The sequence below is a fragment of the Homarus americanus genome, unplaced genomic scaffold (assembly GCF_018991925.1).
Source record: "Homarus americanus isolate GMGI-L3 unplaced genomic scaffold, GMGI_Hamer_2.0 scaffold15467, whole genome shotgun sequence".
NCBI lineage: Eukaryota > Metazoa > Arthropoda > Malacostraca > Decapoda > Nephropidae > Homarus > Homarus americanus.
This window is the reverse complement of record NW_024756425.1, coordinates 1-12,500: the sequence shown is the minus strand read 5'-3', so window position 1 is coordinate 12,500 and position 12,500 is coordinate 1. Positions and strand designations below refer to the sequence as shown.

General features: G+C 42.3%; 1 protein-coding gene across 1 annotated transcript; it reads right to left on the bottom strand.

Annotated features, from left to right (window-relative positions):
• Nucleotides 1-10,725: 10,725 nt before the first annotated feature.
• On the bottom strand, nt 10,726-12,403 carry LOC121856785 (tubulin alpha-3 chain-like). The gene is made up of 4 exons (XM_042352482.1): nt 12,324-12,403; nt 11,892-12,064; nt 11,302-11,314; nt 10,726-10,885 (listed from the first exon to the last, which is right to left on the bottom strand). Exons 1-4 carry the CDS (start codon nt 12,401-12,403, stop codon nt 10,726-10,728), a joined length of 426 nt encoding a protein of 141 aa, XP_042208416.1.
• Nucleotides 12,404-12,500: the final 97 nt, after the last annotated feature.

Here is a 12,500-nt window from a genome sequence, read left to right as displayed (position 1 = left end):
AAAAGTCCTTAACAGAAGAAAAAAACATTAAGATGACGAAATTAGTCTTAAGTTTATTTCACTACGGTTTGCTATCATGGCGGTAGTCCTAACCTAACAACCTAACATAACGTAACCTAACTAACCTAACATAACGTAAACCTAACCCAACACAACATAACGCTAACCTAGCAACCTAACACAACGCTAACCTAGCAACCTAACATAACGCTAACCTAACCCAACTAACATAACGCTAATAACCTAACCAACCTAACATAACGCTAACCTCAACCTAACCCAACGTAAACCTACCAACATAACGCTAACCCTAACAACACAACGCCAACGTAAACCTAACAACCTAACATAACGCTAACCTAACCCAACCCAACACAACGCTAACCTAACCCAACCTAACGCCAACGTAACCTAACCCAACTAACATAACGCTAACCTAGCAACCTAACATAACGCTAACCTAACCGTAACCAACTAACGCTAACCTAGCAACCTAACATAACGTAAACCTAACAACCTAACATGTCACGTAAACCCTAACCCAACCTAACGCCATAACGCTAACCTACCAACCTCAACATAACGCTAACCTAACCCAACCTAACATAACGCCAACCTACAACTAACGCCAACATAGCCTAACCCAACCTAACATAGCGTAACCTAACCGCAACCTAACATAACGCTAACCTAACTTAACCTAACATAACGTAAACCTAATTTTACCTAACATAACGCTAACCTAACCCAACCTAACATAACGCTAACCTAACTTAACCTAACATAACGCTAACCTAACTTAACCTAACATAACGTAAACCTAACTTAACCTAACATAAACCTAACCTAACTAACTTAAACTAACCTAACCCCAACCTACTCTCTCTTCCTTGTAGTATTGAAGTATTTAATAACAGGAAGAAATAAGTTCAAATGGGTTAATTTTCACGTGAACGAAATATACAAATACAAAATCAGTGGCAGCACTTGACAAAGTAATCAGCTGTTCCAAAGATGTATTCAAATTATACATAGAGAATTAATTAAACACCGCTGGATAAACTGGATACCAAACTTCAATGAGAAAATAATTTACCTTATTACTCTGGGTGTGGATAAAGACGAACGGACGGACAGATAGAAACGTGTATAGACGGATAGACAAACGTGTATAGACAGACGGACGGACGGTCGGACGGAGAAGAAAGACGTGTATAGACGGACGGACGGACGGACGGACGGACGGACGGTCGGACGGACAGGCGGACGGACAAAGACGTGTATAGACGGACGGACAGACAGACAAACGTGTATAGACGGTCAGACGGACAGACAGACGTGTATAGACGGACGGACGGACAGACAGACGTGTATAGACGGTCAGACGGACAGACAGACGTGTATAGACGGACGGTCCGACGTACAGACAGAAACGTTCTAACATTGCCTTTCCTTTACTTACACTGTACAGGCCATAAATGATCATTATTATTATTATTATTATTATTATTATTATTATTATTATTATTATTATTATTATTATTCAAGGTTGTCAGGTGAATCAGTGAAGCTGTAGTAATAAAGCTTTTAATTATTGAGAGGCGAAACTCCACTTGATAATTAGCACCATAAATACATTAATATTAAATTAACTGTAATGAATAGACATAACTTAGTCTAGGATTACACACACACTCACAAACAAACAAACAAACAAACAAACACACACACACACTCACAAACAAAACACACACACACTCACAAACAAACAAACAAACAAAACAAACACACACTCACACACACACACACACAAACAAACAAACAAACAAACACACACACACACACAAACAAACAAACGCGCACACACACACACACACAAACAAACACACACACACACACACACACACACAAACAAACAAACAAACACACACACACACACAAACAAACAAACACACACACACACACAAACAAACACACACACACACACACACACACACACAAACAAACAAAACACACACACACACACAAACAAACAAGCAGCACACACATACAAACAAACAAACAAACACACACACACACACACACACACACACACACACACACACACAAACAAACAAACAAACACACACACACACACACATACACAAACACACACAAACAAACAAACACACACACACAAACGAGGAAAGAGCTTAAAAATACAGATACACATACAGACAGACAGATAAACGATGCTCTGAAAAATACTCCCCACCTTCCTCCAACACACTTGGCCCCACCTCCTCCAACACACCGGGCCCCACCTCCCTCCAACACACTTGGCCCCATCTCTCAACACACTTGGCCCCACCTCCTTCAACACACTGGGCCCCACCTCCAACACACTAAGCCCCACCTCCAACACACTGGGCCACCTCCCCAACACACTGGGCCCCTTCCCCAACACTGGGCCCCACCTCCAACACTGGGCCCTACAACACACTGGGCCTAGCTTCCCCAACACACTGGGCCCACCTCCAACACACTGGGCCCCACCTCCAACACTGGGCCCCACCTCCCCCAACACACTGGGCCCCACTTCAACACACTGGACCCACCTCCAACACACTGGGCCTCACCTCCAACACACTGGGCCCCACCTCCAACACACTGGGCCCCACCTCCAACACACTGGGCCCCATCTCCAACACACTGGGCCCCATCTCCAACACACTGGGCCCCACCTCCAACACACTGGGCCCCATCTCCAACACACTGGACCCCACCTCCAACACAGTGGACCCCACCTCCAACACACTGGGCCCCATCTCAACACACTGGGCCCCACCTCCAACACACTGGGCCCCACCTCCAACACACTGGGCCCCACCTCCAACACACTGGGCCCTCCAACACACTGGGCCCCACCTCCAACACACTGGGCCCCACCTTCCCACTGGGCCCCACCTCCAACACGCTGGGCCCCCACCTCCAACACGCTGGGCCCCACCTCCAACACGCTGGGCTACCTCCAACACGCCCCACCTCCAACACACTGGGCCCCACCTCCAAACACACTGGGCCCCACCTCCAACACACTGGGCCCCACCTCAACACACTGGGCCCCCTACCTCCAACCCACTGGGCCCACCTACCTCCAACCCACTGGGCCCCACCTACCTCCAACCCACTGGGCCCCCACCTACCTCCAACACACTGGCCCCCACCTACCTCCAACACACTGCCCCCACCTACCTCCAACACACTGGGCCCCATCCAACACACTGGGCCCCACCTCAACACACCCTCCACCTCCAACACACTGGGCCCCACCTCCAAAACACTGGGCCCCACCTCCAACACGCTGGGCCCCACCTCCAACACATTGGGCCCCCACCTCCAACAGGCTGGGCCCCACTTCCAACACACTGGGCCCCACCTCCAACACACTGGGCCCCACCTCAAAACACTGGGCCTCAACCTCAACACGCTGGGCCCCACCTCCAACACACTGGGCCCCACCTCCAACACACACTGGGCCCCCCTCCAACACACTGGGCCCCACCTCCAACACGCTGGGCCCCACCTCCAACACACTGGGCCTCACCTCCAAAACATTGGGCCTCAACCTACCTCCATGTAGTGAGTTCCACCAAGCTCCTCGACGTCACTATAAATAAACTGAATTGGAAATCTCACGTCAGTAAAATTGTCAAACCTTCCAGCTATCGTCTCCGTCTCCTCCAGTCGTCTCAAGCCCCTTGGAGTTTTCGCGTCTGAGTTCTTGAATCTTTACACTACATTCATAAATCATAAAACCTCGCTTATTCTTCCCTCGGGCTGATCTTCTTTACCATAACTGATACACAACAAAGACCTCGAAAGAAAGAGCAGAAGGAGTGTTAAGACTGTTCTCATTCCCTCTTACCACACAGCCACTGATCGCTATGGAACACCCTCATCCCAACCATTGTAAAATTTACCAATATTTCGTATATAACTTGTGTGTTGTTGTTTTTCATTCCTTCCTCTTTATTCTTTCTTTTTTTTTTCTTTTACGGTCTTTCCTCTGAAGGTCCTTGTAATATGATTCTTCCTCCCCCATAACAATATCCATTACGTAACTGTTCTATTTGTGTGTGGGTTTTCGCTATGCATATCCCCACAGTTTTGAAGACAGAGATCTGTTGGGACTGTATGGAGGTGTTGTCTTCCCCAGAAATGTCTTGAAGATAGAATTTTTGGAGGGGTTTCACTGAGTTACCCCCTCCACCCTCAACTAAAAAGTGATACCCTTCACACACACACACACACACACACACACACACACTTTTGTCTTTGTTATGTTATGCGGTCAACGATTTTCAAGATAGAACTAAAACAGGGTAAACTTATGTCAATAGTCCCAAGGATGATTATGATCCAAATTAGGAGGTCGACCCATATCTAAAAGCCCCCCCAACCGTGTACGACCATAATTTGTAAGAGTTCTTTTTTTCTTTTCTTTTTTGGCAAATGCATTTAATTTTGGTCAGGTGTGTGTATATATGTTAATTAACTCCTCGTTATCCTAGTGACTTAACCCATTCTCATTAACTCTACTTTGTCCATTATATATTTAGTTTATGGCTTCTGATACTTTTCATTACGCATATATACTATTATTATTATTATTATTATTATTCTTTTATTATTACCTCACCTGTTCGCACACACCCCGGGTTGCAGTTGACGTCAAGACAGACAGACAGTTGGTGACGTAATGTACAAAGGTAGACTATGTATACACAGGTGCACACTTTATAATCAGGTGCACAATGTATACTTAGGGTGCACAATATATTCTCTGTTGCACAATGAATGAGGTACTTCAAAGCACAATGAATACGTCAATGCACAATGAATACTCCAGTGCACAATGTATACTCCGGTGCACAACGTATGCTCCAGGACTAGGTGCACAACGTAAACTAGGGTGCACTAGTGTTTGAAGGTTGGTCACCTGTTAGAACATTCATCAATTTCACTTAAAATTCCCAGGTAAACTTTTTCTATCACATAATTCTAAAAAGTCCAACAACCTTTACTTTTTTATAAATTTATTATATTTTTTAATCGCTTTTTTAAATTAAGTTTATTTTTGTTCTTTATAAATGTTTTTAGCTTTTTGGTGGTATTTTGGAACGTCACGAGCGATCACTAATATGAACAAGACGAATAGCGAGAGCGAATACTTTTTACTCCGACGCCCTGCCTCTACGAAAGCCTGCGAATGCCGCCACTACCAAGCCGCCGTCTCCACCACCAGTAACGCCACTACCGCCACTATCATTGCCACCATCACCACCACACATTGCTTCTACTACTTTCACCAGTAACACCACCACGACACTATCCCATCGAACACATAACGTAATTGTACCGTTTCTACAAAGTTACATATCGGTTAAGGGAAAAGTTTAAATCAAGAAGTTACGGAAATGTTGCAATAATATTTGTCTAGAGGTAATCATTCCGTTGAGATGGTAGGTTTTGTCTCACGTGGTCATAAAATTGTGGCAACAGACAAAAAAAACGTTTTGTAAGACTCTAAGCCAAAGTGTCGGTTGTTTACGCTTATTAATTGGTCTTTAAACTGATTAGTGAGGGCCAAGTGGTGAGTGCCAGGTTCAAGGTTGAGGCGATGAGGGCACAGGAAGATAGAGATATACAAATAGAGGAGAAAAAAACAGGTAGTGAAATAGTCAAATATAGTGGGGGCTGTATAGTAACAGTAAAATAAGTAGTGGGGCCAGGTAGAAATAGGTAACAGGTAGTAACAGGTAGTAAACAGTAGTAACAGTATAAACAGGTAGTAAATAGGTATAGTAAAATAGTAGCAACAGGTAGTAAACAGGCAGTAACAGTAGTAGAACAGCAGTGGGGGGCCAGGCAGTGTGAAATAGTAGTAAACCAGGTAGTAAACAGGAAGGGGGGGCCAGGGACCAGGTAACTAGGTAGTGGGGAGACAGGTAGTGAGGGGAGCCAGGTAGTGAGGGGGGCCAGGCAGTGAGGGGGCCAGGTAGTGAGGGGCCAGGCAGGAGGGGGCCAGGTAGTGGGGGAAGCAGGTGGGGGGCTGGTGGGGAGGGCCAGGTAGGGGGGGCCAGGCAGTGGAGGGCCAGGTAGTGGGGGGCCAGGTAGTGGGGGGGCCAAGTTGTGGGGGGGCCAGGTAGTGGGGGCCAGGTGATGAAATTCAACAGCTTAAACTCATATTGTGAATTCAATTCCAACAATATGAATCTCATCTTATACGTAGAATAGCTTCCAAACCCACACTAGCAACAGCTAAAAAGCATTTAAAAAAAAGGATTTACGAAGACCATAAACAAAAAACAAAAGAAAGTAAAGCCTAACAAATTCCAAACCAAAAACATCCGCCAATGTTTATGGTATTAAACCCCCGGTGAAGCCCCCGTTATAAGTTCACTTAAACAGATCATAACTATAGATTTAAGACCGTATGAGAAACGATTGAGTCACAGAGATCTGGGTTTGTTTAGGAAGGCAGGTTGATTCGGTGTGTATATTTATAAACAGGATGCCTGAAACTTAAAATTTTACCGAATTATAGATAAAAATAAAGAAAAATATAAATAAATGAAAAATAAGCGCACGGTTTACCACTTACTATCATCCAAAACACATTTATTTTAAAAAATCGACCGAATTCGCCAGTTCGTTAACTGTCTCTATTTACCATCTAACTTAACAATGCAATAGGCTGCTGGGTTAATAGTATAAAAGAAAAAATGATTCTAAAACATTAAAAATCATCGAAAACATAACTTCATCCTAATCTAATCCAATCTAATCAATCTAATCTAACCTAACGTAATCTAACCTAATCTAAATATAAAATCCAAAAGCTCGCTGCATGACCGAAACGATGATAATAATAAACGAAATGTGAAGGAGACACGCGACATGGTCCAGATGGCACACACACACACACGCTGTTTTCACTCTTCACATAAACAAGAGAAACCAAACCGGTAATACTAGAGAGAGCAATCCGCCTTAGCAGCAATTTGTGGATATTTCATCGTTAAAAATAAGTCTTCTTACCGTCACTATAAGTCACAAACATCATTGAATACCCCACCTCAAGGTAGTGTTTACCGTAGTGCTGCCAGTTTCCTTCATCCTCAAACCTTCACTACAGCATGTGCCAAGTTCCCATGTCGTCTTTGTGTGTGATTACAATATCGAACCTACAACACTTCATTAACCAATATAAGGATAAACCCACAGGAAAGCGGTGAGCGTCCATGCACCTTCTCAAGGTGTCGCAAGTATTGACTTGCTGCTCCTGATCTGTTGGTTCAGCAGTCTGAAAACAATTTCGGACTATTCACCGATTCGAAAATGAAATAGACTCTAGCAATACAAAAGGAAAAACGAAATATATTTGTTAACGTTAGAAAATTAAACCAAAGTTCGATGAGTAAATAAAATCCTGCTTATTTCATATCAAAACAAGTAGACCCTGTTGGGCTGTATAATAGTTTGATGGTTAAGCCAGAAATAATAGATAAACTGGGGTGGAAATTCTTCAGGTGCTGTCTAATGTATTGTTAGTGAGTACAGTCAGTGGTAACACTCACGAGGGGTCCACAACTGAACAGTTACTGTAAAATACATATCAGATTGCATATAATTGTAAATAAATCCGTACCAGCAACACTGATATTTCATTTATATCCGTAACAAACTTATTCCTGGGCATATTATTTTAAGATAATAATAACAACAATTATAATAATAATAATAATAATAATAATAATAATAATAATAATAATAATAATAATAATAATAATAATAATAATAATAATAATAATAATAATAATAGTAAAAATAATTATAATAATAAATAATAATAATAATAATAATAATAATAATAATAATAATAATAATAATAATAATAATAATAATAATGATAATAATAATAATAATAATAATAATAATAATAATAATAATAATAATAATAATAATAATAGTAATAATAATAATAATAGTAATAATAATAATAATAATAATAATAATAATAATAATAATAATAATAATAATAATAATAATAATAATAATAATAATAATAATAATAATAATAACCTAATGGAATTAATAATATGTTCTTATATTTTACAACAACCAACCCCTACTATATCGGGTTGCGGGTCTTGAGTAAAGTATCAAACTCAGCTTTCGTCTAGAAAGGTCAGTATTTGTGTACCCGACTCTAAATCCAGAAATAGTCCTCGGTAATTACGCCTAGCTTGGTAGGTAATATGGCCTCCTTCCATTCTCAGCAACTGTCTTGTTTAATAAACCTCACAGTATTAGGTGTACAGAAACGACACTGTTTATATGGTACGTTTTGTGCTGTGCGGAGACGAGGGGTGGGAGTCTCTGTCCCTGGTTCTTTACTGACAAACTTATCTCCGCTACTTTTTCCTTTGTATATTAGCTGTACTGATCACAATAGTACATGTTAGTCATCTTTAGATAAGACGATTCATATTCTGCTAAATAGCCCATAAAAACATGTATAACGTGTTTGAGTCACCCATCGAAAATGTGCTTTTCTCGTATATCCAAACATACCCATTCTCTCAAAAAATGCTATGTCTAAGTATGTAAAGTTAAGATAACTTTCAACTATTATGTGTATTCATATGTATGTATACCCACGTTATCTGGATACATTCAAGATCCATTGTGTTATGTTGAAAGCTTCAAATTCGTATGTAATTGGAGTGAAAATTGTACTATAAAAACTTAGTATTTGAGTTAGCCAGCCTGAGATTTCTAATGAGTTACGTCTGTTGTGAAGCTATCAATTGTCAGCTTGCAGGGGCGGATCCAGGAATATCAAAAGGGGAGTCCAAGAAGTCGTGGGGCGTGAATACAGAGCGCGGCGAGCCCGCAGATGGAGGGTTTGCGGGGGGCGCTGTAAACTCCCCGATTTTTTTTTTTTTTTATCCTGACCAATATCACGGGTATTTTGGCCATGCGCACTTGATATTATGATATACTGGTCAATAGTAAAAATTTATGACTATACAAAAAACGCCTGAGCACAATACTGCATTAAAGAAAAGTACTGAATTTCTGTTGAAAAGGGGGGTTCCAGGACCTCCTGGATCCGCCCTCGGCTTCCTCACCAGATTTGTATTTCCTTGGATCTGAAGAATTCAGACAATAATAGATGAATTTAAATTATAGTCATACTGATATTACCTAGTCTCATTAATCACTAAAAGGTGCACAGATATCAAGGAACATTATCTTATCATTCCTGCTTTCAACTTCCCGACTGATCTCCTGTAGAGTCCAAATGATTTTATTGTTCCCAGGTGTTCGAGCCTAACCTGACGTTCCCCTCTCTCATCAGTAGGTCTACTTGTTGTAATCTTTTCACCACTTCTGCAGAGTCCCTAGCTACTGCAGGAGCTGTTCGGATCCGGCATTTCTCCCAGTCACCTTCTTTTTGGCTCCGGCCGCAACCTGACCATAGGGCTCTTCTTAAGTTCTCCTTTGCCTCAGTTGTCTCATTCAGTAAGTGTGGATGAACTTAGTGGTGAAAAGACATTCTATGGAAACTGGTTGAGGTGATGTAAGACTTGGTGATGCTGGATGACTGTAGTGTTTAGGAATATAATGTTATGTCTAAAGTGGACAGAAGATGTAATGATTACTTGAAGACAGGATGGGAAATAATGTATGGATGGGGTTGTGAAGTAGATGAAGGAGTGTGGGTTATGGTGGGTTGTAAGGCAGTGTGACCATCTGGGTGAGAACTGTACGATGCCTAGGGACTAATTACACACAAAAAATACAATTACATAATCTCCATCAAGGATCAGGAAAGGTTTAGAATAAAAATAGCATATATAAATTTCTTTTCATTTATTTATGTATTCCCAGTTGCGGAGTTTAGACACAAACAGTTTTTATTGTATCTATGGACCCCAAAAAATAAATATGGTCAAGTAATCGACAAATAGACATTTATTTTGTGTGTGAAATAAATGTGGAGTGTGGAAAGGTTGAGTGCTTTTTGTTTTTTACATATGGGTACAACACAATGTGTGTGTATGTGTATTTATAAATTATACATAACACATTATACCAATACAGTATAAAGATTGAAATAAGAAAGATAAATGACTGTAAACAAACAGATACAGTTTTGTTTCCTATTGTTACATAAAACCTTGGATTAATGAAATTGGAAAGTCAACCCATAGTAGCGAGCGAACAGCCTGAGAGGCAAAACACAGATGGTAAGTGCTTGGAAGTGCGTTTATTGGAAGTGTTTTTCAGTGAGCCTTTTTTTCCCTTTTCACTTTTAAAAAAGTAGCAAACATACATAATTAATCAGCAGAATGAGTGAACTTGTCTGAAGAGATGAACCAAAGTTTTGCGGGAGAATCTAGGTTGTCGTCAGCACCTGGCCAAGTGTTACTGTTGTGTAATGTTTACGGCCAACGGAAGCGCTACCTTGGTCAACGCCGGCAGTGGTATCAAGAGGTTCTGGAGGAGCACTAAAGAGATCCCACAGTATTTCTTGCTACCATAGTAACACCGAAAGCTTAGCAAAATTGGTGACTTGGGAGTAATACTGATGACTTCCCAGCAACACTGATGACTTCCCAGCAACACTGAGAGCCCTGCAATACTGTGATCATCAAATAATACCACAGAGCATTAAGTGACACCATGAAGTCCCAGATTGACAGCCCCAGAGCGCCCCCGGGGATCCTCCAGCAACTGCATGACCCCATTGAACGTCATACAAGATGTCACTGTCGGCCGCTGTTTCACCATAGTTGCTGTACCCATCATCTGCCTTGGTTGACCCTCTCCACTGCCCCCAAGAATGTGACACAACGACAGCGTGCTAAGAACCCAAGGAAAGCGACTGACGACGCGTGGCACACACACACCTTCACACATCAGCCGCTAGAGGTATAAGTGCGCTGGTGACAGTGGAGACGGCCAAGATTCACAACTTTCACAGATTTACATTTCTTCAGCCTCATCTCGCCCTCAATGAAGCAACAACCACCCACCCACACCAACCCCCCCAAACCCCCCCACCCCCCACCCACAACCAAACAACCCCACACACACAACCCAACCAACCCACCCCCACAAACAACAACACACACCCCCACACCCCACACCACAACAAACCCACCACACCACACCAACATAGTTTATTGTTAGTTGACTATTGCCTTCAGTTGATACAATAATTACCACATGCAATACAGGATTTACCTTGAACAAGATCCTAAGACCAAAAGTATATAACAGAACATTCTTTAAGATACATCAGCAATATATTTATCAGATATATCAAACTCATCCTTCCCGAGTCAAAATGCATTAACAATTATGTTAACTTCACATAAGTGTTACTTATTCAACAACCCCAAAACCAAGTTACACCATATACAGTGATCAACACATACACACCTTAAACCTGTGGGACACCAGTCAACGAACCGATGGAGCGTTTGTCTTGATGGTCGCACGCAGCATTCACATCTCATAACTACATCAACACGGTACAAGAGGCAGCAAGCCATGTACTTCCCGTGGTGGATCACACTTCACCATCTGCTGGGACAACAAATGTTAAAACCTGCCTGATACCTGATAGTGAAGGTTAATAATTTCCCTTATACCTTATATACTATACCTGTTGAAACTCTTACCTTGGAATGTATCAGTAGGGAAACAATTATCACCAACAGTGCAAATGGCATACACTAAACTACAAATATCAACAACTGATTGAATGGAACTGCACACACACACACACACACGTCCCTATAGGTGGGATAAAACATGTAGGAGAGGCTCACCTGGATTGGCTGGCTCGAAACAGGAATTGCGGATCTCGGCGACGGATCTGCTCGTGGTGGTAGGCCTTCTCGGCGGAGATGACTGGCGCGTAGGCATCAGAGGGAAGTGGATGCGGGGGTAAGGGACCAGGTTAGTCTGAACTTCAGGAGGTCGACATTCAGCGCCCACGAATCTGGAAGGAGTTTTTGGGTTGATGAATTGTGATGAGGTGGGTGATGGAGTAGGTGGTGGGTGATGGAGGTGGTGGGTGATGGAGTAGGTGGTGGTATGGGTGAAAAAAGGAGGAGGTGGGTGATGGAGGGGTAGGGAGGTGGTGGGTGATGGAGGAGATGAAGTGGGTTATGGAGGAAGAGGAATGGGTGGAGGGGAGGAAGTGAGTGTTAGGTAACATCAATACATTTATCCAACGACTCCAGCCAACTGAGACGTACCTGAGGGAGGCGGTGATGGAGGAGACGATCTGGCCAATAAGGCGATTGAGGTTGGTATAAGCTGGTCTCTCAATGTTCATATTCCTGCGGCAGATGTCATAGATGGCTTTGTTGTCACCATGAAGGCAGCATTCAGAGTGTTCCAGCGAGCAATACGTAACTGAAACGAGCACAACA

Excerpts from the sequence above, each read along its gene's own strand:
- LOC121856785 (XM_042352482.1), bottom strand. The coding sequence starts at position 12,403 with ATGAACATTGAGAGACCAGCTTATACCAACCTCAATCGCCTTATTGGC. Across the intron at positions 12,065-12,323 it reads TCCATCACCGCCTCCCTCAG|ATTCGTGGGCGCTGAATGTC; the intron begins GTACGTCTCAGT and ends AACTCCTTCCAG.